Source organism: Fulmarus glacialis, unplaced genomic scaffold, assembly GCF_000690835.1.
Source record: "Fulmarus glacialis isolate BGI_N327 unplaced genomic scaffold, ASM69083v1 scaffold17477, whole genome shotgun sequence".
NCBI classification, from domain to species: Eukaryota; Metazoa; Chordata; class Aves; order Procellariiformes; family Procellariidae; genus Fulmarus; species Fulmarus glacialis.
In genome coordinates, this window is record NW_009222795.1 from 34,439 (window position 1) to 60,223 (window position 25,785).

Below are 25,785 nucleotides of genomic sequence, written 5' to 3' on the forward strand. Positions count from 1 at the left end.
GATTATCAGATAGCTAGATCAAAGCAGAAACATACCTTCTCCCTTGCAAATGTTATCTAAATTACAATCAAGGAGCAGCCAATCAATACCATTTTTATCAGAATTGTAGCTCTGTATTGAAAAATCTGAGTCAAAGGTACTTGATTCTACCATGTTTAGGCACTTGATTTTACAAAGCTGTTGAAAGCACCAAAAGCTTGCCCAAAATAACCAAGCCGTAGCTTTGAAGTAGCTCTTTCCCCATGCCTCAAATCTGAGCAGAAAAAAGCAAAGCCCTGTTTTGAATAGTGGTGGTCAAAGCCACCAAAGAACAGTAAAAAATGGAAAGCAGTTACCTGTAATTTGCAGTCTGCAAAGACAAGAGTCACAGGACTTGCGCCTCCCTAGTAACCGTGACCAGGAAAAGCAAGCTCTGGCGTCCTCACAAAGTTATTAATCACTGAGATCGGTGTGCCAGACTTTAATCAGCAACTTTTCAGATGCTTTGCTCAGCATCTGTCTAAGGCAGTACCTTGTTTTTCTTGCTGGTTGGAGCAGGTGGCTTGATCAGCTTTTGAAGAATGCGCAGGCACATGAGGGTGATGTTTTCAACAACCACTGGAGTCTTAATGTTCACTGCCATCAGAAAGAGGCTGAGAGCTGAAAGACAGACATAAATTTTCATTCCACTGTAAGATCTGCAGATAGGACACCTCTACAGCTCTATACAGCACATTAAAAGTGTTTAGAGTTAGGTAAGACCTCATATCCTCAAGCAAAACTATCACATTCTCATGCAGCCATGGATGGAAAATAATTATTTTCTATTATAGCAAAGAGAGTCTTGCCATCCTTCCCTTTACACCTCCATCTTTCTATTTCTCAGCATTCCTGTTTCAAGAAACGCACTACCCCAAGACACAGCTATCTGGTGCTAACTCCATTTTTAACCCTAATCACAAGCTATCTGTTCCTTTCCTTAAAATCTTACTATAGTGCATGGACCTGGGCATAGCATTTTAAAATAAAGCTTTCACACTAGACGTTTGAACTCACCACAACGTAGTCGGAGCTCCCAGCAGCTGTCTTCCTTCGAGATGGAATCTGTTAGCAGCAACATTTCATACTGGAGGCTGCTAGCCTGTGACACAGACACATGTTCAAAGGCTTAAGAAGTCTTGGTGACAGAGCAGTCCTTTTTGCCTTCTGATATTTAAAAAACACAGGTTCAAAGCACATCGATCTAAGTAAATTTAATCCCATGCCCATTTGGGATGACTGGCAACCTATTTGAGAGAGCTGCAAGCAACAGCCAAGAAAAACTTAGGCAGACAAGGAAACTTAGGCAGACACCTAGTCACACAATTTTGTGCTTTACTCTAACGTTTATCTTAATTCCTATCAAGACACAAATACCTTCTGTATTACAAACAGACCGTGATAATACAGAAGATGCAATAATTAGAATACACCAGCAGTTGCAGAGGGGCAGAAAAAACAAATTGGAAAACACTGGAGTCTCTCACCAAGTCTGGATTTGCCCAGTGTCCCTTCAGAGCTGCAGAAACCTTCCCAATGATTAAATCATTCATTTGTTGTGTGGCCTCTGGATTGTCCCTAATTCCAGAAGGAAAAAGAGAACACTGTTATGCTGTGCTCGTACTAAATACCAAAAGCTCCTGGGATCTCAGCTTAGTTGATAACAAATGTACAAGCAGTTACAGTCTACAATTTGCTGATGTAAGGTATCTCCCCTATAAAGCTACTCCTTTCTGATCGTGCATTTACAAGCATGCAGCTTTCCAGAGTTCACTGGAAGTCAGAGGGCTGCAAACACTGAATCAGACCTAACCTGGTCAGAAGGCACATGAGCTGACGGACCTCCTCCCGCATAGTGGCTGCGCCCCGGCGCAGGTTGTAGTCAAAAAGCTCTCGGATAAGGCCCTGGGACACAAGGATATGCCTGATGGCAGAGTTGGTCGCCAAAGCCCGGAGCAACGTTATGCAGTGTTCAGTGACAGCTGAGGCACAGCCATAGCATTTAGTTGATGATGTGTGGCCACAGCCTAAAACAGACAAGGCACGATACTGGCTGGCAGTAAACGTGGGTTGGACAGTGGTTCGCGAGGACTTTGTTGCTGCCTCTCTTTGTTGGAGATCATATTCCAGGAGCTCCTTTCGAGACGCAAACACTTTCTGGAAACACAGAGAAGGAGAAATGAAAGTTGTAGAATTGTGAGGCAGCACATAATTGCTAATCCCATTCACAGGTTATTTTCACTGTGTATTTTGTGAAGAAACATTTTTAACATTTTTAAGTATCTCAAAACTTGAAATCCTTCATGTCAATGGCAGACTTGGGAAATCCACTAGAACTATCAGCCTAACTCCCAGTTATCTGCCCTGTTTAAAGGCTCATCGTCTACCTTACATGCAATGTAACACTGAAAATGTGACAAATCCATAGTATTAATGGTAAACATAGCTTTTAGAAATTATTATTTTGTTATTTCCCTGAAAATATGCAGCTGATCACCTATTGTTAACAATATCATTAAACGCAGAATGGCAACATCTTACTTTCTATTTCTGATATGCACTGTATCTGGTGACAGAAGAAAATATATGACCCAAATTCCAATCAAAGCGCATCATACCTGGATGATTTTGGAAAGTTCATCGAAAGAGTTCTTGCAGTCACCACAATACTCCTGGGCTAACTGCAGTATGTATCTATTCACACTAGCTGAGGTAGAACTTATCCCTCCACTACTACCAGATTCATCCTGGAACAGAGAGGAAAACAAAAAGGAATCATACATGGAGGCTACACACAAAAATAACAACTGCAGAACAGCATCTGAAGCAAGGAACTTTAGCTGCTTTTGGCAGTATAAAGGCCAGTGTCTCACCAGCCTGGGGTTCTGTCCAAGATCCATCTGCCCCTTGTTACCTGTGGCTTTTCAGGAGCCGCCTCATTCACTTTACACAGAAGGTTTTCCAGCTGCGGTCGGTGTCCCATTAGCTGGTGATACACTCTGTCAGCCTTGTCCAGGAGAGTGTTGATATTCGTTACTGCCTAAGTGTAAAAAAGGAAAGGAAACTCGTATTTTATGTTCAGACACAATTTTTAATTCTACAGAACTACAACCACCAACCTCCAAATCTTCTGTCTCTTTTGCCTTTCTCTGGCAAAAAAACCCAAATAAATGGTGATCCTGCACCCTGCTTCTGCCGCAAGTACCACTCTGCTGACACTATACTCAGCACACTTATCCTTTGGGACAGGCCACATACTGCAATGGGTTCTTCATTCATTAGCAGGGTTCCTCAGATGGGATGGTAACACGTACAGTACAACCCAAATTCAACCCCTTGCACAGCAAGGCAAAGAGATGCAGTGCAAGATAGCTGGTTTATAAGTAAGGTACTGAATTATGTCTTTTGAAGAATTACTTACTTGGTGGAGCAAGACAGTAAATAAGGAATGCATTAGTCAGTAAGAAGCCTTGAAGGAGCACTGCTTTTCATGTTACTCCCAAGAGGGATGGACCTCTGATGTCCCTACTCTGTTGACCTGGCCAAGAGATACAGCATTTCCTTAATGAATCTGCTATTAGTCTCACCTTCTTTCGATCCTCTTCATTCTCTATGGGATCCACTGCACAGCAAGGCTTGGCATACAACATGAAGTCAAAGCGAGCATATTTACAGAACCCACAGGCATTGCAAAGGAAGGGATCTTTCTCATCATAATTAATGGATCTGAAAGGCAAGCCAGAAAGGTTAAAGAATGCAGTTGAGCTTTATCAAGGTAACTGAGGCAATGAAGTAAGTTGTGAATGGACTCAGTAGGTAAAAGAGAAGGATGGCCCTTAAAATGTCTAACCTACCAAACCGCCCTGGGGAAGCCACAAGTCAAATACATGAGGTACATGAGAATCAAAACCTACAAACCAGGCAACAAAAAAATCTTTACAAAAGCGGTGCCACATTCTGGCTGGAAAAAGCAGAAACAGATGTGAATTTGTTCCCAACAATTCTACTTTAACTATTCCCAGTAGAATGCCAGACTAGAGCACTTTTGCCCTTTATGAGAACACAGATAAAAAAAAAAAAACATTTTGTTTTGTAAGGTCTAGGCTTTCAATAGCTTTCACTCTTTACCCAGTTGCAGTGGGACTAGCTACAGCATACTTATTATCCTGTTGCAGACTAGCGTAGCATGACATGAACTGATTTATAGCTCCCATAATTCAAGAATGGATATGGAAACCTTTCAATATACCAGTAATCAGCTGATCTATGAAAAGAATCTGCTAAACACCTTGAATCCCATGAGGATTAGAGAGGAATATGGGACAACAATAAGGGGAGAAGAGATATCAGATAAGGAGACAAAACTCACAAAAGAGAAGGATTTATAATACTGTAGTGAAAGCTTGAATAGCACACAGTAAATTACGCCCTCAGCCCTGCTCTGAATGAGGAGAGTACAACAAAAGCTCTGAACAGACAAGTGAGCACTGTCCGTCCTGCACGTTAAGCCAGGGATCCTGTGGAGAAACTCCCCTGCAATCGTATAATTGAACTCCAGCCTCATGCTCTTGAACAGGCAGGCCAAAAATAACCTCCTCCTGGGAATTTTCTTTTTTAAACTTCTGTGTTCTTTCACTATTGTCGAATCAGGTTTCCTTTGATAGCCTGCATTAACATTAAATCCCTGTAAGCCTGTTTTATACTTCTCGACTAATTTGATTGTGCAGTTGTATTAACCAGAATCATGTATTTAAATAGCAGGGTATTTTGTTGAACATCCAACACGGGCAACAGCACAAGGGCTCCGTAAACCCCTGGCGCTGGCTCCATGGGGAGGAACGAGGATGACGTACCTGCACTTGTGGCACTGGTACACGTTTTCGCCGCAGTTCCCACACACCCCCGGGTTGGCTGGGACGGACGCACTACACCGGGGGCACTGCAGGGTCTCCGTGGAAGCCTGGTAATTCTCATAGAAATCTGCAAATTCAATCATCAGGTTCGAAGCCACAATGGGCAGCGGCAAATCAATTTTCACCTCCGTCTGGCCTGGGGTCAGCTGGACTTTTTTTGCTTTGTGCCAACGAGCCGGCCTGGGAAAAGGAAAGAAAGCAGCATGTTTTTTCAGTGGGGAAGTACCCTCCTGCCCACGTACGAAGAGAAGCCAAACGCAACCGTCTCAGCTCCAAATCTACTTTAAATGGGATGGAGAGCAGTTCTAGGATTCATTTCCTTAGCTTCTGTATTGACATGATATGTAGCCAGAAATACATTTTAAGCCTTTATCCTCTTCATAGAGAGAGACTGTTTAGGATTAAAGAGCTGTTGATGCCTCATGGAAAAACTTTAATTCTACAGACATTTTCTAAGGATTTTCACCTCCATTTTTTTATTAGTAAGGACATTTGCATGAAAACAGGGTATTTATTTCTAAAGATCTCATCTGCTCCTACTGCTTATTCTCAACCTGAAGTCAGAATCCTCTCTTTGTGACATCATAATCCTCTCCACAGCAGCCACTTGTGATGTCACAGAGGATTACGACTTCAAATAAGCAATAAGCGGCAGGCACAGATTAATCCCTAAACCAAAGAGATCTGATTCTGGCGAGAACATCTCAAGAAGTAAGAAGGGAAAGCATATAAGCAGAACCGGGTCCAGACTGAGCAATGTATTGAAAAGGAGCCATTTTTCGTGGGTAAAGCAGCATCCGAGAGCTAGGCCATCCAACTTCTAATTTTAATTCTACTACATGGCTTCAAACAAGTAACGTTAATGCTTTCTGCATTTCTGGACATGCTGCAAGGTCCAAATCCCTTTGAGTCAAACTTTCAGGAAGTGCCCTTGGTATTAATGCTGCTTTCCTCACAATTAAGTTAGGTGCTTAAAACTGAGCCTGTACAAATTTTACAGGCATATTTCAAGCTCTAGGTGAAATTTGGATCTTTTCTTCAACAATTTATTGTAGGAGATTCAGAACAATCCCACTCCAATGTGGGCTGACAGTGATGAGTAATAGTCTAAGAAAGAACGTTAGCTAAAATAAGAAACCAGGCACCTCGGTAGAAATCGTAATGTCAAATTCAGAGACTTGCATACAAAAACCATGGATGAACGTACTTGTTTTTCAGCTCCACTATGGCTTGCACTGTCCTGTTGTTGTAATAGAGGTTGATGGTTCGGACCATTTTGGTTCGTTTCAGGTCTCCTATCTTCACTGTCACTTTGCTGATGGTGTGGCTGCCGATTAGCTTCACCACTTGCTGGGTGGTAGTATACCGCGTGTCCACTTTAATGGAGGAAAGCTTAATGTACTGAGAAGACAAAAACAAGGACACACTGCCTGTATGATTATATCCCCAAAAAATCAGAAACACAGCAAATCACACTGCTGTAAATGGCTGGGATCCCTTTAATTGGAAAGGGTTTAAGAACAGCAGTTACTTACACAGAAGGGCACCTCTGGATTGTTGCAGACAAGGCAAGGATCGCTCTCCAGGTAATAGCCATCAAATTCCACCAGCCCAGACAGCGTGCTGGAATGAGGGGAAGAACAATGACATATGTAATTTGGCATTCACTGTGTTTTAAACACAAGCCATTCAATCAGAATAGTTTTAGTAACAGAAGTGTTACAATATCAAGCACATTGAAAATTATTGTTTTTCTCTAGGCAGCATTTTAGTATAATTATTAACTGCCAAGGTATGACTAAGAACACAACACTTAATTCTGCAAGTCTATATTCTCCAATTGCTCCTAATATTTTGTAACATTTACCGAAAATGAAAGCAAAAAAGCTAAAGCCAAACTACTGCTGATAGCACATAGAATGTCACGTTTTTCAGACAGCGGAAAGGAATCTGCTGTTCTCCCAAGGCCAGCTGCAGCAAGCATGCAATCTCAGCAGGGGTCCTTCCTCCACCAGAGTTTTATTAGAAGAACTGTATATTCTCCTGTGGATCACAGATCGTCTGCCGAAAAGCTCCTTTAGTGAAATGGATCAAAGTCAGAAGTAACTCACTTGTAAATGTTGGAGTTAGGGTGGTTGGTAAGAATGTGGTTTTGAGTCCGGAGGATCTCCACAGCCTTTTGAGAGTATTCCTTCAACTGAAATACAATTAGGAAAATATTGTCTTCTCAACATTTTCTTTTATTGCTACAAAGACATAAAGACATCTCATCTTGTGGCGTTCCAGGTCCCCCAGAAGATGCACGCACGATACCCACAGGAATTTATGTGGTTAAGTCATTACCCAGGAATGTAATAGATCCTAAAATTAGACTTTTACCACAATAACAATGCTATTTGTCAGCCAATCACTGCAAATGCCTGCCAAGATTCGTAAGGCATTCCCAGCTCTTTAAACATACACATGCAAGTATCAGTGAGTCTAAATTATTTGTTCCTAAGCCCACTGGTCCCCTAAGAAATCCTACCACTTCCTTTATTCAATAGTCGTGGTTACAAAAGATTTCTAGTAGCTGAAATATCAAGAATCTAAAAATTAGAGCTAGCCGATAAATGTATTTTCCTGCAAAGGCTTCCTGTGGGAAAGAAGTTTTCTTCTAAATAAAAAAAAACCCCAACAAAAAAAAACAAACCAAAAAACCCCAAAACAATAAAACAAAAAATCCACACTCTCCAATTTCTTAAGGACCCTGCCTTTCTTAACATTCAAATTTTGGGGAAAAAAAAAATTTCCACCAGAAGCTCTTTTGACAGAAAATCTGCCCCAGCTGTATTATAAAGAGCACTAACATAATTCATAGGAAGCAGCAGGACCTGGGATGCTGTAACGTCCTTTTCAGAATGACACCGTACCTTTTTCTCAGTCTGCTGTGTTTTCAGAGAGAAGTATCCCAGGAGATCTACAAACTGGGCAGCCTTTCTTCCATAAGCTGGAAGTTCTGGCCAGATTGACCACATGAGATCCAACAGTAATTCTTGCTGAGACTTGTTAGAGTTCCTGTTCAATGGATTACATATCAATTAGGCTGGTAAAGATAGCCATATAGACCGCATAGCACACAATCTTATTCAAAAGGAAAATACATGCTACAGTTCACCAAACTTGGAAACTATTATCTTGCTATACATCAGAGTTCACAGAGTTAAATCTCAACTCTTCTTGCCACCAGCAGTTTTCCTGCACTCTCTGAAATGAAAACAGCTGTCTGGCAACAACTGAATAGAGTCCTGAAGGAGTTCAGGACCCTGAAGTGTGCCTTTCGCTACATAACTCCCACCTTTTAAACTGTATGAGTCTGCATCTGCCTTAGAAATTCACTCTCCCACAAGTACCTACTCCTGTAGATGTCAGGAGCCAGATTCTACAGACAGAAATAAAATGCTTCTTGCAGATGATAACTCAAGTTGATCAGTAATGAATAAGTCACAACTTCTACCTCCAGCCCCAATAACTGCAAAATAGTGTGAGCAATTCAAGGGGATGCAATCATCTGCAAGCTTCAGCATCCTTCAGGACAGAGGCTCAAGCATTAACTCTTACACAAGGAGAGAGCTCTCCATAACTGAGCTAAGACTGGCTAAGAAGAGCCAGGTCAGAGACTCCCTCCCAGCTCACCTGTAGATGTGGAGCGCGAGGCAGTGGGCCTGCCATCTCACGGAGGATGAGTTGGACTCCAGCAAGAAGCAACGCAGGAACTGAATGAGGGTCTCCTTATCAGCAAACTTGTTCAGCTGGTTCACCAGAGCTGTACACAGCTGATCTTCCTGACTGCCCGAACTCTCGCCTAGGGGACACCGGGTGGCACAAGAAAGACTTAGGAAAGCAGATGAATGGAGTATCTCACTAGCAGGCCAGTTTCCTATTTTATAGATCATAGAGCGAGGATAATGGGGACAAATTACTGTGTTTCAGGCAACAAGCAAGTTTAACGTTCCTTTCTTTTTCCAAAAATATAACCTAGTACTCCTGACTAACACGGAATAAAACTGCTGGAAAACTTGCCAGTAAGGACGTGAGAAATGTGCTACACATCCTGATAAAAAGAAAAGGATTAACCATGGGGCAGTGAAAAGACTCACAGAGAATCATCTGATAGAGAAAGCCAAAATGGTTCCTTGAAGAAAAGCCAAGAGAGAATTTATGCCCATGACTTTTATAGGAAAGCTTAATTACTTTCCCAGGACTTTGGATATCCATTAAGCAGCAGCCCTGGCTCCAACACAGCTTACAAGTTAGACAGAGGAAACAAGTCTGAACATAATCATTGAAGAGCAGAGCTAACTGGGTGTGCATCTCCAGTACTTGTTTTAATCCCCATGAGCATTTCAACATCCTACGACCCAGGATAGCCAAGTTCGGTGGAAGCTACTTGGTCACTGGAACAGGCAATTTACATTGTGTAACTTAAAGCCCAGGCAAGTTAATAAATACTCAGAGTGTGTTTGGGATATACTCAGCATTTAATTTCAGACCCAACTCTTAGGGCATACTGCTTCATCTTTGCCCCTCTCCAATCTACATATGGTAAAACTGTTCTTCTCTCCTAATTATTGCTGAAGTCTGAAAGTGCCCTTGCCATGATCCATGACCCTTTCACAACAGTGGTATTTACCACAACGAGAAGCCAGCAGTTCTCTCTAAACAGAAATAAGAAGGGCTGAGAGGAGCAGACTTCATCCCTAAAAACACCACAGAACAGGGCACAGCTGCAGCTCACCCTCTCGCTCCTTTTCCTTTTCTTCTTTCTTGCTCTTTTTAGTGGAGGATTTGCTCTGGGTTGCTGGCTGCCCAGAGCCCGATGCTGCAGGAGCAGAGGTGGAAGAGGTGCTTGATGATCCAGAGGATGAAGCCACAGACAGCACTTTACTGCCACACAGAGCACAAGACAGCAGCTGCAGGAGAACTGGCGACACTCCTTCATCTACCAGGAAGCTGACTTGAAGGAGGAAATAGAGAACCGCTGCAGAGGGAAGAAGAAAATCTTTGAAGTCTGAATTATAAAAAAGCAAGTAAAGTAACCCCAGCCCAAAACAAAAAACCCTTTGAACATGACAAGCACCATCCCACAATCTCACAGAACCTTCCTGTCCCTACACTATAGAAGCATAACATCTGAGTACACCAAGGTAAAGTGTTTCATCCCAAATTACACACTGGAATAATAGCAGTGCAAGCAAGAGATGTCTTACTCTTGTTCTTGTAAGTTATCTATTACACCATATTGTGTTCTTTAGCTAAGGAACAGATGCAATTGGAGCACTGTGATAATTAGTACTGGAAACAGTTCAGTCCTACTCAAAATTCTCAGCTGTGTCCCCCCTTCTTCTCTGCTGAGCTTCCCCATCTGAGAAGTCTTGATTCAAACCAAGACACGTAATGCATCCCCTCTGCTCCCTCACATACTCTCAGAGAAAGAACTCACAGTCATCTTTAATGCAGAATTTCTGCCAGTTTACTGTTCGCTGTGTGGCGATCTCTGCACAAGCCTTTAAATGTTCCATCTGAAAGGCACAATGGGACAGGATTAAACACCATGTCAGTATTTTTATTACTGACACTTTACATATGTGCAACATACACTTTTTTCCTAGTACAGTGGCACACTTTTCCTTACCAAGCTGATCAACGTATCGTACTGCAGAGCAGAGCCTGAACTTGCTGTGACCACACTGGCACGGAGGAAAATGCCTTGCTCTTCTAGGAGCTTTTTGATTCCACGAACATGAGAGTCCAAGGTGTGAAGGTCTCTGAGCTGGCGGTATTTGTCCTTTGATCCACAGATAAAGAGCAAAAGCTTGCGGACTTGGCGGCGCACGAATGGAGTCTGCTGGATCATCAGGTACTAGACAAAGAAAAGCCTACAACATCAGCACTGTGAACTCACCAGTAGACAACCTCTGCCAACAAAAGTAAGATGCGTTTTCTTACAAAAGAAAAGATACAGGAGATGCATTAATGAATCTGTCAGCTTTAAGGTACTGTAAAGTCACCCATAAAAGCAAGTCACAGGCAGAAGGAACACTGCACAGCAACCCTGCAGCATCCTGAGCTGTGCAACTATGAAACCGCTTCTGAAAACCATTCTTTGTCATCTGTGACCTCAAATAAAAAGCTAGTCAAGCCTAATTAAGAAATCCTTCCCCAAACTTGTGCAAATGTAAGATAACTTGTCATCTCAGGGAGGAAGCTATACAACTGAAGGAACCGAAAAGATACACTCCAAATATCTTACTGACTTCTTTTTTAAGGACTAAGTAAAGTACCAACAGCCAAGCACGATGTTACATTGTACCATCTCAGAGAAAGTTTTCTGTTCGAGTTTTCTGGCAGCAAACACTGAGGTACAGAGAGCAATGGCAATCGTACTTTTTCACATATGCTTTTCTATAGATTCCTGTTCAACAGGAATAAAAGAAAGCTGAGAGTTCACCTTCTTTCAAGGGGGAGAAAACAAATCAGGAATGACTCTGAGATCAGTCCTTCAAAAGCTCATCTCTCCCCTAAAAGGTAACATCACTAGAAATTTTTGTTAAAACCTGTAGGTTTCTCACTTACCTCAGACAAGAAGTAAAACCAGGAGTGATCAAAGATGGGAGGTGGGATGCGGGAGTTTGTGTCTGCAATCTTCTTGATCTGATAGGGCAGCCGCAATACCATCTCTGTCAGGAGCTGAGTGTAGGCCTCAAAAACATCTGCAGCATGACCCTGAAAGGAAGAGCAATCAATCAGGCTCTGGCACTGAACAGTCCCAGTGTAGTGTCATGACAAGCTACAGGATACATTTATTGATTTTCTAAAAACAAAACTCTTCTGCACCTTTGCAGCCAGAAGAACTGTTCCCAACTGATAAACAAAAATAAGCCGACAAACCTGCATGAGGACTTCAACTAGATGGCAACTAGGATGCAGTACACTAGTCTGTAGTAATAAGGTATTTTAATATATGAGCTTTCAACTTAGAAGACATTCTTACATTTAACTAGGCTTTTTTCACTGCACCTGTACATATATCTAAGCCCGCCCCCACCAGCAGCATCTTAGCATAAAGGCACCATGGTGGCTGAACAGGTTTCTAGGATTTAGTGTGGAAATCCCCATCAACTGCTAGGCTTCCTTGCCACAATAAGTAGCGGTGGTTCAGAAATTCTGCCTGCCAAGCAAAAGGAGTCACACGATGGAGTAGCCTCCCTTTAACACTTCAACCAGAAACAGTGACAGCGGCTCCACAGAACTGCCTGGTTTAGGAGTGCATCAATGGATATAGCGAACTGGGCTGCTCTGTCAGAGAACTCAGAGCAATCCTAGTTGTAACTACACGCTAAGGGAACTGATTTTAATTGCACTACTAAGGTAAAACCAGTTCTGCAAAGATGCTTTTACTTGCTTCTATGCGGCAGCCTTTTAAGGCAGGTCGTGTAATGCTAACAGCATAGGGTAGGACTCACCTTCACATACTGGCGGAGGAAAAAAGGGCTCATATCAGGTGGAGAAGAAGTAGTGTGAGGTTTCAGGAGCTGGCTGGTGGCTACAGGCTCCTCGTCATTCTGCTGGCTTTTCCAGTACTCCAGCAAAGACTTCAGCACATGCAGACAGTAGTCAACAGCACCAGAGCTCAACAACGCAGCAGCAGTGGCACTAGAGATGAGGGAGGAAGACTGAAACAAAGAGGAGATGGATTACTAGAGCACCTGAGAACCCCCGTGTCAGAAGAGCAGGAGAAGCTGTGAGAATCAGACAGCAGTTGCTGACAGTATGGATAAGAGAGCAGGTTTTTATGAAACTTTACAGGCAGCTTTTAAGTTTGGGGTTTGTCTGAGGTTGGGGTTTTTGGTTTTTTGTGCTTATGAAAAGCAACTCAAATATTTACAGAGACTCTTTTGAACAAGCGCTTAGTAAAGGAAAACAAATAAAATCTCCTCTTAAGTCTAATCTCCCCTCGACACATGTGCCAGAGGCCACTCTGCTATGGATTAGACAACTAGGGCTTTTTTTTTTTCCTTCCTTTTTTCCCCCTTTTTTTTTTCTTTTTTTTTCTTTTTAAAGTTGGGATTTCTATTTGTTTATCTGGGATTTGGCTAGCTGGGGGTGAATTCTGGTAGAGAAAGAGTCCCTGTTGCAGATGCCGCTCAGAGGCTCTGCTCCACCCAGGTATTGCTCCACCTGCATTCTGCAAGACGATGAGCTTTGATTTCTGTGGGAAGCTCAAGTGAATAACAAAGGCTGGAGAAAAAGCTACTGTAAATAAAACTATTAAAGCAGCCCTGTAAATCCAAACAAACCCCACAGCTCATAAGCTCATTAAAATTTGATGCAGTTCAGACTAAATTTTTTAACCTCTATGCTTTTTTATTAATCTCCTTCCCACCACACATACTGCTTTTTATGCCTTATTACTGTACCTTTTAGCAACAAATATCTAAGGAATCCTCTTAGCGACTTTTACGTTGACACAGCAGCATATTGCTTTCCAATAATCACATTACAAATCCTCTTTAACCCATTCAGCACCAATAAGATGCAAGGAAAAAATCTGCTAGACCGTTTTAAATAACATCATTAATGTGCTGCCCTCAGCTCAGTCAGAAACCACACACAAAACAAGTGAATCCAGTTGTCTTTAAATGTTGGTTTCCTCCATTCTAAGTTTCAGCAAAGATCTTTTTTCAGAAGTGTCAAGTAACATTACAGATGCCTCACAAATTTTTCCAAAGCACTTTTAACTGTTTTTCAGTTTTAGACCAGCTATTTCAGTTAGTAGCTTTTAGACCATCTTTGATGAACAAAAGCCCCCCAACCACATCATCCCCCTGACAAAGCAATTTGAAGAATGTACCTCACAAATGGAAGACTTGGATCCTGACTTAGTTCTGGACATGAACACACTAAGCAGCCTCATTACCACCAAGTGCACTTCATTCACAGGAGAGCGTTCATTTTTCTTAGACACATCCTGCAAGGAGAGAGCTTGCTTGCTTACTTACGGTGCTGAGCACAATGTCCTAAACATCTCAATTTCAGTGCTCTGATCCTCATAAAGCATTTCTAATTTAAGCTCAAGCAGCAATACTAAAAAAACAGCACAAATTCCTTTATACAAGGGTAGACAGTCGCCTGGATGCTAGAGAACTGTATTACACAAATGAAAAGGTATATATGTCAATTATGCATCACCGATCATGCCTGTTTTAAGAGTTGAATTGAAGCGAAACAAATTTTCATGCTCACTTGTGGATGCCAGAACCAGGAACAGTGAGAGTTACACTCATGTCATTTTCTACCTTATGTGAAGTGAGCCAAGAGAAATAAACTGCCTGAACACATCCATACAGCAATGTGTTTCTATGACTCCTATGCATTTAATTCCTCCATGGGAAGAAGCCCTGTCTAGAAGGAGCAAATCAAAGAGCGTGTGCTCATACCACAGCTTACCTTTTTGTCCATGCACAGTTCTGCAATCAGTTGGGACAGAAGGTTATCTAAAGCTCCCTTGTCTTTCTCATCATCTCCATCTAGGTCTGTTGTGAGCATCAGAATAACCTGGGAATAGAAGTCAGAGAATGAAAAGAAGGCAGGTTCCATGTTTTTAAGATAAACACAGATTATCTTTCACAAAACGCCTGCAGATTTTGTCTTGATTAATTTATGTTCTTCCTCAAATTCTGCCTGCACCATCACACCCTAATATGAGCATTCAGTATAAACCCAAAAGACCCTCCCAAAGACATCAGGGTTCAAGGATTTTAGCCCTGAGGCTCATCAGCCAACTAATGCCACACTGAGAAAGGGTACACATCTAGCAAAAATCTACCAGTAAGGAATGCTGTGCAACTGACCAAACACTTTAGAGCTGGACTCACACACTGTGACTGGGCAGGAAAGAGGAAGGGAAAAGCATGTGCAAACAGAAACCCAGCAGTAGTAGTAGTGATTAACTGTTTCATTAAAGCTTAACTCTTGAGCCCTCCTCAGTTACCTGCATGTAAGGAATGGCCCGGACTCCTCCAACATTCCTCAGCTGAGGTAAGTTTTGCAGCAGCCTCTCCAGCAACATCAGTCGGACCATATGCAGCCTGGGAAGTCAGAAGCCAGGAATCAGAAACAAAGGACTTCTGACACATCACAAGAAATATTAGACCCAGCAGGATTATCAACAGAGCACTGCAATTTACCACATAAATTCAGAGCATGAAGAAATCCTAACATCATCAAATCAGCACAGACAGGAGTGGACTCCCTCAGACTTTACAGTCAATCGATGTCAAAGATGCAGAGCAACTCTGACAATGGACGTAGTTCTTTACTTCAGAACTACACTGCCTACCATGACTACTCGCAGAATTCAACTGCCTAGAAACAGATACTACAAATCAGTTCCAAACTGCACTGTAAAAATGACTGAGCATCTGTTCCCACAGAATTAAAAACTGCAGATCTTTCCCAAAGTGCTTAGCGCTCCTGCACATACTTTTTTCCTACTGCTGAATTTCACAACCTCCCAAGCTGTAGATTTTAGCGATTCCTCTGTTTAATAGACTCATGCAGGATTTTTTCACCACTTTGTACAGGCAGCAGTTTTGTGGGAAACACGTTAGGTATGTGTAAGATGTCACAGAGGGAGGCATTTTCCTGGCATAGTTTGCTCTATTCTATCTTTCTGACTTTTGATTTTTACTATCCAACAGTGTCACAAATCCCTGTGAATTTCGGCACCTATAGTCCACTCCTCTATAAACAATGACACTGCAGACCAGATGTGCTATTCTTGAAGAGGAAAACAAAGCTCCTTGCCTGTTGCTGGTGTGGACATCTCCCTCTGCCTCCCCTTCCCCTTCTGAACCGTCTCCCTCTTGCTGGCCTGTGGTGGTGCTGATAGCGCCTGTGCTTGAGCTGACGCTGCCTGGTCCAGCAGGGTGGCCCTCAGCTGTCGTGTCCCCATAGGCACTACTACGGCCAGACACTGAAAAAGAAAAAAGGAAAAGACAATGTCAGCACAATTGAACATACCTCTTGTCTGGTTCATAGCAACTGACGCAGCTGAACTATCCTTTGGAATTATGGTTCTAAGGAGACGGTGTTTTCGGTTATCTTCATAAAGCTAGAAGAGAGTAATTTCTACAGATGCAACTTAACACCCCTAGCATTCTTTTGTTTGCCAGTCTCATCCTTGTGGCCCAAATTGAATTGGTTCCACAGCAGTAACTTAAACCAAGTCAGAAGAGGCATGTTATATACAGGATGGGCAGCGCAGACAAAATCTTTTTATAAAAGTCTGTGATTAGTTTTACCTGGGTATCAGTCCCAAGCAAAAAAGAGAGAAATTAATTCTATCCCATCCAAACTTATCCAGCAGTATAGTGAATCCTTTCAGTCTTGCTCTAGGCTACTGCATTCTGTTATTACAGGCCAGCAAAACCTACTGATTCCAGATTCCACATTTCTAGAAAACTAAAAAAAGTGAGCAAATATTGAGTCTGCACGGCACTTTGGCAGTAACCATAAAATGATGCATGGCATCATCTATTTGGAACAGAGATTTCTTGCCAGGGACTACCCACCCCCTCTCACTCTGGTAAAGTCCTATTACAGTAGAAAACAGATGTACAGACACTGGCGCAGCAAGAGATACTTACCACTGTGCTCACCAGCTACAGAGTCCACCGCGCTGCCACCGCTCTCAGAGCCCACGCTCCCACCGTGGTCTGCAGGTGAAGTCCGAAGAGTTGAGCCATCTGTTGCAGCTGTGCTGCCTTCATCATCAGACGCTGGAGCTAAGAGAATAAAGAGAGCTGTTACAAGTAAAAACACTGTCTTGATAGAACTTCAAAAGAAGCACATGCTATGAAAGAAAAGCCATGAATATTTGTCTTTGTTTTTTGTGTCAATTTTCAATTACAAATCAAAAGGGAACTTAGAAATGTCCACCAGTACATTTAAGTCTGCTAAAAGCAGCGGAGGGGCGATACCCTGAGAAGCAAACCTTCTCATCAAATAGACAATTACACAAGTTATTTGAAGAACAATGTCTATTATTTATAAATGCAAAGGGAATACAATATATGGTTTCTTTTGTCTGCTTTATTTTAAGAAGAGGAAATAACTTCCTCAGAAGCCTGTAACAAAAGTCCATCAAAGCAGGAAAAGGTCATAAATACGCTATCAAAAATACATGAAGCCAATAGTAATAATTGGTTCTTCAAAATTGTATTTACAAACAAATTTTAAGTCATTATTTAGGTCAAAATCAAAAAGCTTGATTCCTCACAGTGAACAGTTACCTGATGCTGTTGTATCTGAGAGCGTTCCGGCATCAAGAGAGGAAGAGCTGGGTGCTTGGCCAGACAGTCCTAAGCTCTGAAGTCCAAGTGCACTACTGCTGCTCCCTGCAAGAAGAAAACAAATTATGAGTCTCTTTCTATAAGAAAATTATGTTAACTCTGGCCTTATCTAGAGGCCTATCTTTCTACTATCTTTGCTTTGTTGGTGGTGACATCAACAGCTTCTGCTCTGCCTCCTTCCCAGTTTCCTCATATTCTCTTTACCTTTCTGACTGCCAATAATGCCTACATCTTACCTTGCTGATCTTGTTGCAGGCTCAGGGCAATGGCCAATTCCACCATTGTTTCATCATCTGCGTCTGGAGGAATATCCAGCATAGGAGGGAATCCCTCTGCTCCAGCCAGAAGAGCCTCCAGGGGAGAAGGGTTCCCATTATTCACATTTTCAGAAGTCTCCAGAACCATAGATTCAGACTATGGAGAGGAAACACAGTGAGACCTTTCACTAAACCACCACCAGCTAATGGAGCATTTCAAACTGATTCATCATAACTAAATTAAACTCAAGGACCTAACATACTTAAAAGGCTCCAAAGAGAAGCACTCTGGACTTACCACCATCTCAAAGTCCCCGTGATCAACTTCGCTTTGCTCCTGGCTTTCTTGTCGGATATGCTCACCATTTGCTATCCCAGAACTCTGCAACTTGTCTTCTGCGTCATCATCATCATCATCATCCTTATCTCCTGAGTTACAAAGGATTAATTCACAAATGCGCTCTTTCCTCACATCATCATGAACAAGGTAATTAATGTTGGAGAAAACCCAACCTGTCCTCAGTTTACCCCCAGTCACCAACAGATTCTATGACAACTACAATTCATGTCAATGCTAAAAAAAGTAGCTCTTGGATGGAGATCTGATACCCTAATTTTGGTCCGCACACATCTTTATGACTGGTTTATAAGGACTTGAAAATATGCACAGAAATACTAGGACAGTCTGCATTACTACCCCCTAGACAAAACAGTCAGATTTCCCTAACACTGAAATGGGAATATCTCAGAGATCTCTCCTCTTTGAATCCAAGAACATCACAGAAGAGGTGAATGTTTATTAAAAAAAAAGGTCTTTAGGGGGCAAGAGAGAGAAAAGAAAGGAAAAAGACTGGGTTTTGTCCCATTTAAAAGACTACTTTATTTTCTTGTCTTTTCTGACAAATAAAGTAGGTCATGCTCATTTAAAGGCAAAGATGAATGGATCTTGCATACCCATAGGAGTATTGCTCCGAGGGGAGGATGGCAAGGTGACGTGTCTCCGCTTGTTCCTTGGTCTCAGTACTCTGATCAAAGCTTGTTTGCAAGAAAAGCTCACTGCAGGATCCTAGAGGGTTAATAGTTAATCATTAAACTTCTTAAGCTTTAAGTGCTTATTCACAGTATTTGGAAAGATAGCTAAAAATACACTTATGACTCTGTGTTGGTCATGATTCACATAAGACATATGTCACTGCCCAACTTCTAAATTCCCTGTTTCCCCCAGCAATAAAGCAATACTTATCATTCCACATGCAGCGCATCACAAACATTACTAAAATACCAGGACAGAAATTTCTCCTTCATTCACTTCTGGCTCTATGTTTTTGGCTGCATGCCTCTATTTTGTACCTGTACTATGTATTATCATTCTACCTGTATTTAATTCTCTTCATATTACCAGTGTTATAGGCTGATGCAGAGAAAGATTACTTACTGGGCAAAGTAACATCTGCATGTAGATCTTGGATGCTGTATGGATACAATCCAGTTCACACGTGCAGTATCCGTGGATAATATCCACCAAAGCATTGACTGTGGCTTCAACATGAGTGAGACCTAAGGAGGAATAAAAGCAGGACTGTAACCAACTATCTTTCCATTTCAGCACATAGAGTGAGACACTGCAGGAAGCGTCTTTTGTTTGTAGACTTCATGGCACAATGTTAGCACCACAAATATATCGAAGTTTAACCCAAAATGAGTTTACACACCAGTCTCGTCTGCCTAATGGAATACTGTGCACGCCATATACCAGCACCACTGAATATCCTCTTAACACCACCCATGAAGTCAAACGTGAATAAATCAATCATCAGTCCCTTTTTACTAACACAATACACTACACTTTTGAACAAAAACCTTAGAAAGCATTCATTGCATCATTAACACCTTAAGCCTAGTTTGGAACAAGTCATTTTCTCTGTTTACAAGCTTAAAATAGGCTCCTTCAAAATACACAAGTTTTACAATAGCAAAAGAAAAGCTAGCACACCTGGCAAGCAGGCAGGGGCAAGGAAGGCATTTTTGGGTTTTGATGCATGTAGCTTCCAGAAGTGGTTGACCAGCTGGGTAACAAATGTGCAGCCATCTCCTTCAGCGTGTTTCTGGGCCTCTTGCCCTTCTTCATTCTCTGTACAGACTGAAAAAACAGTTGTCAGATATGTGCAGGGGAAAATGTTAACAAACAGGGTGACACCAAGTTTACTTGAAACAGCTTTTGTTAGAGGCTCTGATATCCTTATTACAAGGACTATCGCATGCCTAACAAATGTGTCAAATACAATCCCTGTCACACCAAACCAGATACCCAAAGACATATTCAGTTATCACAAGAGAAAGTTGAAGAAAAATCTAGCCTTCTCTACCTGCTTCCAACTGTGGCAGCTTTGACTCCGTATAATGGACCAGATTGTTTGGTCTCATAATAGCAATGGATCGAGCAGTGATGACCAGCCTCTGAAACACTTCAGGATCAAGGTCCTTTCCTTCTTTGGTTGAGGAACTCAAATACTGAATGGCTTTACTTAACAATGCTTGATCCTGTAAAGTGAAAGATAACATAGGCAAAGAAAAACAGAGAGCAGCACAACAAGGCAACTGAAATACAACTGCAGGACAGATCCTGGGGAAATGTGGCACTTGCTGCTTTAACTCTTGGCCAATGTCATCTAAGAAGGACAACTAATATTAAAAAGTCATCCTGTAACAGAAGAAATCTGGCTCAAGAATGGATTTTCACATTTTCTTCCCCTCAGGCTTAAATGCAGATGGAAAGACCAGTGTATAAACATAACCATTCAAGTGGTTAGCAAAGGCTATATGCATTTACTGCAATTATGTTAGCACACAGTCTAACCACTACTTACTCTAGTATTTTCCTATCACCCTAAGCCAGATGCCTGGGGAAACGGAAACCAGAGTTAGGCAGGTTGCAAACAAACTTCCTGTGTTTAGAGATCCTGATTTCTCTAGAATAACTGACATTGTTTCCCATCAAAATCTCCAAAAAGCATTTTATGTAGTGAAATTCTGGTGAAATGCAAAAGCCAGCAAGGCAGGCAGCAGGAGCTAAAAAAAATTAGCCAGCAGGTTTATGCTGCATGGAGGAAGGGCTTTCTAGGGGCGTGCTGCACCTCAACCATAAACTGGAAAGTTACAGGAGACATTGAAATCCTTGCACCGTGTTACCTTGTGGTTATGGTATGCTGAGCGGCTGGTGTGCAAGCTAGCCAAGAGGCTCTTGGTCTGCTGCTGGACGCTGGAAGGAGCTGGCATGGACAGCAGCATAGTAGCCAGTTCCTGAGCTGCCACCTTATTCCTCTCCTGCTCCCAAAAACAGACAAAAAACATTCTTCAGTACATTTACCATTAAGGCGATGCATGAGTCTGATTTCTCAGCATGCCTACAGCTCCCTCCCCTACTTGCACTGTGCATACAAGTTTCTGCCTTCCTTCAATACAGTTTTGATAGCCTCTTCAATTTATTATTTGACATTTAAGGAACATTTCACATTTCTACACAAGAAAAGTCCTTTGGAGATTTATGGGCTTCTACTCTGCTGGTTTTGTAAACGAGGTCACCCTATAGCACAGAAATCCCACCAGCGATAAATGCAAATGTCAACTGTCATTCTAAACTAGTTTCAAATGCTTTTCGCTAAGTCAACTTTCAGATCAGTGCTCTGAGCAAAACGGATGCGGCTCTCTTCCATATCAGGCCCCCAGGGCTGCAGGAGGTGCTGCTGATTTTGCCCCTCCTCCCCCATCTCTGAAAGCTCAAGAATGTATTCAGAAAGTTACTTGCCTTCTCGTTGACTGGTCCTACAGCAAAGCAGCTTTCCAGCGCTTCTAAAGAACTCACTACTAGCCTGAAGGGAGAAAGGAAAGCAGGCTTGAGTACGGCAATAACCCTTCTCTCTCCTTAGCACTTTGCTTTATGCGGGCTACAGTCATGAGTAGCTCAGAGACAGCTAACGAATGCCAAGTACAAAATCAAAGCATGATAAAACCTGCCACAGGCACCATGCATATCATTTCATTGTGTTACAGACCAGAGTTAAACCTGGCTCACGCTCACAGACAAACTTAGGACTGCTTTAATAATCCACAGCTGAAAGACAGGGGCTTTTCTCTACCAAAGAGGATAAAACATTTCCTTACACAGCCTGCAGCAGGGATAACTTGGATTGTCTTGACAGTACCAATTCACCATGGCCCACAGACGTACATATGACTGCAGATCAAGGGTTGGTATGACACATGGGAAAAAGCATAACCGACTTTTCTAAGGGAGCAAGATTCTACTCGCTTGCTATTTTCACACAGGTTGCTCTTTCCAATTTGGAGTTTCAGTGCAAAATATTCCAGAGGAAAATTAACTTGGAGCACTGGGTACGACCCAAGCGAGAGATGCTGAAGTCCAAACTTTTGACAGCGGTAAGGCAGGCTAGTAAAATACTTGCCCCAAGGGAAAACCTCATTTACAACTTGCGGCAAAGTGCTGAATCTCCCTTGCAGCACCACTTCATGCCTCGCGGTAGAACTACCTGAAATGCCATCTGACACACCAAAAGGAGCAGTGCAAGAATACAGGAAAAAGGAGGGAAGAGATAGCATTAAGGGGAGAAACAATAGTGTAGGATTGGATACAAGGTAGAAGAAACAACAATTGTCTGGTCTGGTGGTGATAAATAACATTACATTCCCCTACCCACAGCCACCCTCCATAAAGCTAGGAGGGGAATATATGAGGGATAAAAAGACGCAAGGACGGAACAAAGCGAAAAGAGGAGTCTGTCAAACAAGCAACAGTTATGCTGTATACAGCAAAAATCTGCAAACCACCTCATCTTTACATTTCGCTAAACCATCTGCCATGCAATGACCAGAATGTAAAGAAGCAAATGTCACTTGGAAAACAAAAAAAACAGTCAACAAAAGCCACATCATGTGTTCTGTCTCTCTGACACACACTCATTCGTGCAGAGAAAAGGATGGCATACTAACCGGTCCAGGGTGGTTAGGGACTCAGTTTCAGAACTTTGGGGGAGCAAAGAAAAAGGAAAAAAAAAAAAAAAAAATGTGTAAAGCTCACAGAAAAACTCCCTAGAACACATTCTAAGCAAAAGGCAAATTAAATGGGGAAATCAGGAAGCCAGGAGAGCGCTATATACAGTAAATCGAAGCACGGTTCTTTCTATCTGGGCAGCAGACACTTGCCTAATAGCAAAACAAATAAAGGAGATCCAGGCCACCTAGCACAGAGAAGCCAAGCATATTGCTTAAAGCACCACTGAAGATTCAATTTAAAGTACAGACACCAAACTTCTGATAGGAAAGCTGCCTCTTGCCTGCTATTAGTTGTTCCTACTCAAGAGGCCCTTTACAAGGTAACCATGCTGCATTCTGTAACATGTGAGTAAAAATAAAAACAGTAATTTTTTTGATTCTGAGTTTTTAGAATATAATCCCACTGCTTTGGAAAACCAGAAAGCATGTCTGTGCAGAGAGGGACATCTTGTGGAGATGTCACAGCAAAGGAGGGAAGAAAAGAGAAATTAAGCACAGGAAAAAATCCCATGACCTATTAGACAAAATATTAAAGGACGGCCAAACAGATCCTTCAGCTGGACATAACTGCCACTTCAAGCCCTGAACCTTTACCTGAGAATTTCAGGAAGACAAAATTAACCACCATTTACTCACAGTCAAGCAGCGTATCCCTTAAAATGCTCATTTTTCAGAAGTGTTAGTTCCTCTCTGATCTGTTTCCCTCCTGTCCTTGCTAGCTTGCCAGGCTTTCTGCAACCCTTATGGCACAGACTGTATGAGCTCAGGCAAAGAACACGGGGTGGGTATAAAAAAAAAGTTCCTTCTTCTGCTAAATATATGCCCAGTTCACCCTTATGGTTTGACTCTCAATAGGGATATTGGGGGGGCGGGGACCTAACACTTTCTCCACCACAGTAACAGGCGGTTGTCTCTCACAACCTGAGACATACGGGCTACAAGATAAGTTGGTGGGAACCACTCGCCTAAAGCAAGGTCACGCACAAAGTCCTCCTCAAAACTGAACTTAACTTCAGAGAGGCCTAACCTTTGTGAGCTCTAGAGAATGAAACAGGGCCAGCTTGAAATGAGGAAAATGTACCAAGAATGCAGAAATCTCTTTTAGCTCTTCAAGACTGCTGTAACAAATGGACTTAGCAACATGAAGCATGCACACAGATCTATCTGTCTACTCCACCAGATAAATCAAGAGTGAGCACAAAGCCCTCCTTAGAAGATAATGATTGACTTTTCAGTTGTTGTTTTGTATGGCCGTGAGAATAATTCACTAACTCCCTTAAGCTCTCCCAGTTAAGAAAGGCACCCAAGTGTACCTAGGTCCCCTCTAGAGCAACTACCCATTTTCAAGGAGAAATAAAAGAAAGACTGCAGAAATACCTCTCCAGGACAGTCCCACTGGCAGCAACAGGGGTAGCCGACTCCGTGTCTCCAGTGCCATTCCCTTGATTCAGGTTTGGGGGACAAACGTTGCTCACTGAAGCAGATGGGAAATCCTCAGGGGGCTCATCAGGCCATCCAAACTGCTCTTTGGTTTTGCCATAAATTTTTATGGAATCCATCATTGTGACTCCAGCAGGATCCACAGAAGCCCCAACTGCAGTGATAAGAGAAATTTCTTAAAAACTAACAAAACAGTTTCTTTTGAATACAAACAAGCATAGCCTCATAAGGTCAGGATAGCGATTACACTGCGTCATTAATATACAGCCACTCTGACAGTTTCATCTCCTTTTCAAGGCCACTTTCCTTCTCTATTACCTCAACACAAAATTATTGAGCTGAATTGAGCTATTTCACATTCATCCACTGCAGCAAGAAACGGAGCCATAAATAAAGTTATTAAAAGTTCAGGATCCGCCCCTCAAACTTTCTGTAGTCAGGTTGAACGAACAGCTTATGGAAACCCTCCCTACTACGAGGTGAAGCACCCAAGCAAAACCAACAGGTAGTCAAAGCAAACAGTTAACAATGACTTACTGAAGATGGTTAGTTTTTTGTCAGCCTGCAAGGCTTCCTCGCGGGTGAAAGGGAAGTCGAACCAACGAGCCCTGGTCATGTTCAGCTGCATGGTGCGGCCAAAGATCTCCAAGTATGAGGGCGCTCTCTCTATCGCTTGTGTGCCAATCTGGATCCGCATGCCTGTCATCACCATCGTGCTGTTATTGTTCGTCACTTCAATGGTGAAACCCCCCGGCTGTAGAAGACAAATCACAGCTCAGGAAGGCAAAGGCAAAAATTCACTCCTAAGCTAAGAATCTGAAGTCTGTACACCGGTGTTTATCTAACAGTATCATGGGATTTGTACAGGATCATTTGAACAATGCAGATTTTTAAGAAAAGGCATGCTATCAATTCGGACAATAACATCACCTAGAAGCCCAACAGAATCCCCAAATTGCCCCATTTACCTTTGTGTTGGCAACATACATGCCAGTGGAATTGAGCCGGTGCTTTATCTGCTGAGCATTGTAAACCTGCAGCAGGTCATTGCCTCCAAACTCTACATCTGTGAGTTGCTGGTTGTGTTCAAAGAAGTCAATAGGGAAGTTTACTTGGCTGGATGTGCGAGTTGCTAAAAGAGAAGAGAGACGTTTTTGACAAAATACATTCTAAACAGGCAAAGCTATGGTAAAAAAGCTGTAGAATGAGCCTGCCTCCTTTGCAAATGACCATGCGAGCCAGATAGCTATGTATTTTTGTATATATCTACGGAAACATTTTACCCAGACTTAGCCAGTACTTAGCCCTGAGGTTAACCGGTAATTGTCAGAAGTGAACGTCTTAAGTATCTATATGATGCTGATCAATCTTTGCATCTACATTTGCCACTGCTACCTTGCACAAGATACGTATGAGAAGTTCCTTACTAATAGCAGCTGCCTTGCGCTTCCGAACAGGCTTCATGATGCTGATGACGCTGCTAGGCTGGAGAGAGGGCTGGAGCCAGTAGGAGGTATTCTCCACATTGGCCATGTAGATCCTCAGGCTACCATCTTCACACAGGAGGATCATAGTGGTCCTCTGCTGCTCATTGCAGGCTGTGTGACGGATGGCCACCATGTCCTGAATCTGCAAAGGCAAGCAATGCAGGTCAAGGAATGGACCTGGCAACTGGTGGTTGAAAAAACAAAC

General features: G+C 42.4%; 1 protein-coding gene across 1 annotated transcript in view; it reads right to left on the reverse strand.

The window, feature by feature from the left end:
- The window catches only part of UBR4 (ubiquitin protein ligase E3 component n-recognin 4), a gene marked incomplete at its 5' end in the record, with an annotated part of 74,125 nt that overhangs the window by 22,810 nt on the left and 25,530 nt on the right, over nucleotides 1-25,785 (reverse strand). Inside the window, 36 exons of the mRNA XM_009581589.1 lie at nucleotides 512-639; nucleotides 1,036-1,120; nucleotides 1,506-1,596; nucleotides 1,832-2,175; nucleotides 2,637-2,765; nucleotides 2,933-3,058; nucleotides 3,606-3,744; nucleotides 4,872-5,111; nucleotides 6,139-6,332; nucleotides 6,467-6,554; nucleotides 7,043-7,128; nucleotides 7,844-7,988; nucleotides 8,607-8,775; nucleotides 9,709-9,951; nucleotides 10,414-10,492; nucleotides 10,606-10,833; nucleotides 11,547-11,696; nucleotides 12,437-12,646; nucleotides 13,825-13,941; nucleotides 14,421-14,528; nucleotides 14,965-15,061; nucleotides 15,780-15,948; nucleotides 16,622-16,759; nucleotides 17,267-17,371; nucleotides 17,563-17,740; nucleotides 17,882-18,012; nucleotides 18,538-18,649; nucleotides 19,019-19,140; nucleotides 19,577-19,714; nucleotides 19,950-20,124; nucleotides 20,773-20,907; nucleotides 21,389-21,452; nucleotides 24,031-24,247; nucleotides 24,631-24,847; nucleotides 25,062-25,225; nucleotides 25,521-25,722. Of these exons, the coding sequence (XP_009579884.1) occupies nucleotides 512-639; nucleotides 1,036-1,120; nucleotides 1,506-1,596; nucleotides 1,832-2,175; nucleotides 2,637-2,765; nucleotides 2,933-3,058; nucleotides 3,606-3,744; nucleotides 4,872-5,111; nucleotides 6,139-6,332; nucleotides 6,467-6,554; nucleotides 7,043-7,128; nucleotides 7,844-7,988; nucleotides 8,607-8,775; nucleotides 9,709-9,951; nucleotides 10,414-10,492; nucleotides 10,606-10,833; nucleotides 11,547-11,696; nucleotides 12,437-12,646; nucleotides 13,825-13,941; nucleotides 14,421-14,528; nucleotides 14,965-15,061; nucleotides 15,780-15,948; nucleotides 16,622-16,759; nucleotides 17,267-17,371; nucleotides 17,563-17,740; nucleotides 17,882-18,012; nucleotides 18,538-18,649; nucleotides 19,019-19,140; nucleotides 19,577-19,714; nucleotides 19,950-20,124; nucleotides 20,773-20,907; nucleotides 21,389-21,452; nucleotides 24,031-24,247; nucleotides 24,631-24,847; nucleotides 25,062-25,225; nucleotides 25,521-25,722 (5,463 nt within the window). The remainder of the gene's footprint in view (nucleotides 1-511; nucleotides 640-1,035; nucleotides 1,121-1,505; nucleotides 1,597-1,831; nucleotides 2,176-2,636; nucleotides 2,766-2,932; nucleotides 3,059-3,605; nucleotides 3,745-4,871; nucleotides 5,112-6,138; nucleotides 6,333-6,466; nucleotides 6,555-7,042; nucleotides 7,129-7,843; nucleotides 7,989-8,606; nucleotides 8,776-9,708; nucleotides 9,952-10,413; nucleotides 10,493-10,605; nucleotides 10,834-11,546; nucleotides 11,697-12,436; nucleotides 12,647-13,824; nucleotides 13,942-14,420; nucleotides 14,529-14,964; nucleotides 15,062-15,779; nucleotides 15,949-16,621; nucleotides 16,760-17,266; nucleotides 17,372-17,562; nucleotides 17,741-17,881; nucleotides 18,013-18,537; nucleotides 18,650-19,018; nucleotides 19,141-19,576; nucleotides 19,715-19,949; nucleotides 20,125-20,772; nucleotides 20,908-21,388; nucleotides 21,453-24,030; nucleotides 24,248-24,630; nucleotides 24,848-25,061; nucleotides 25,226-25,520; nucleotides 25,723-25,785) is intronic.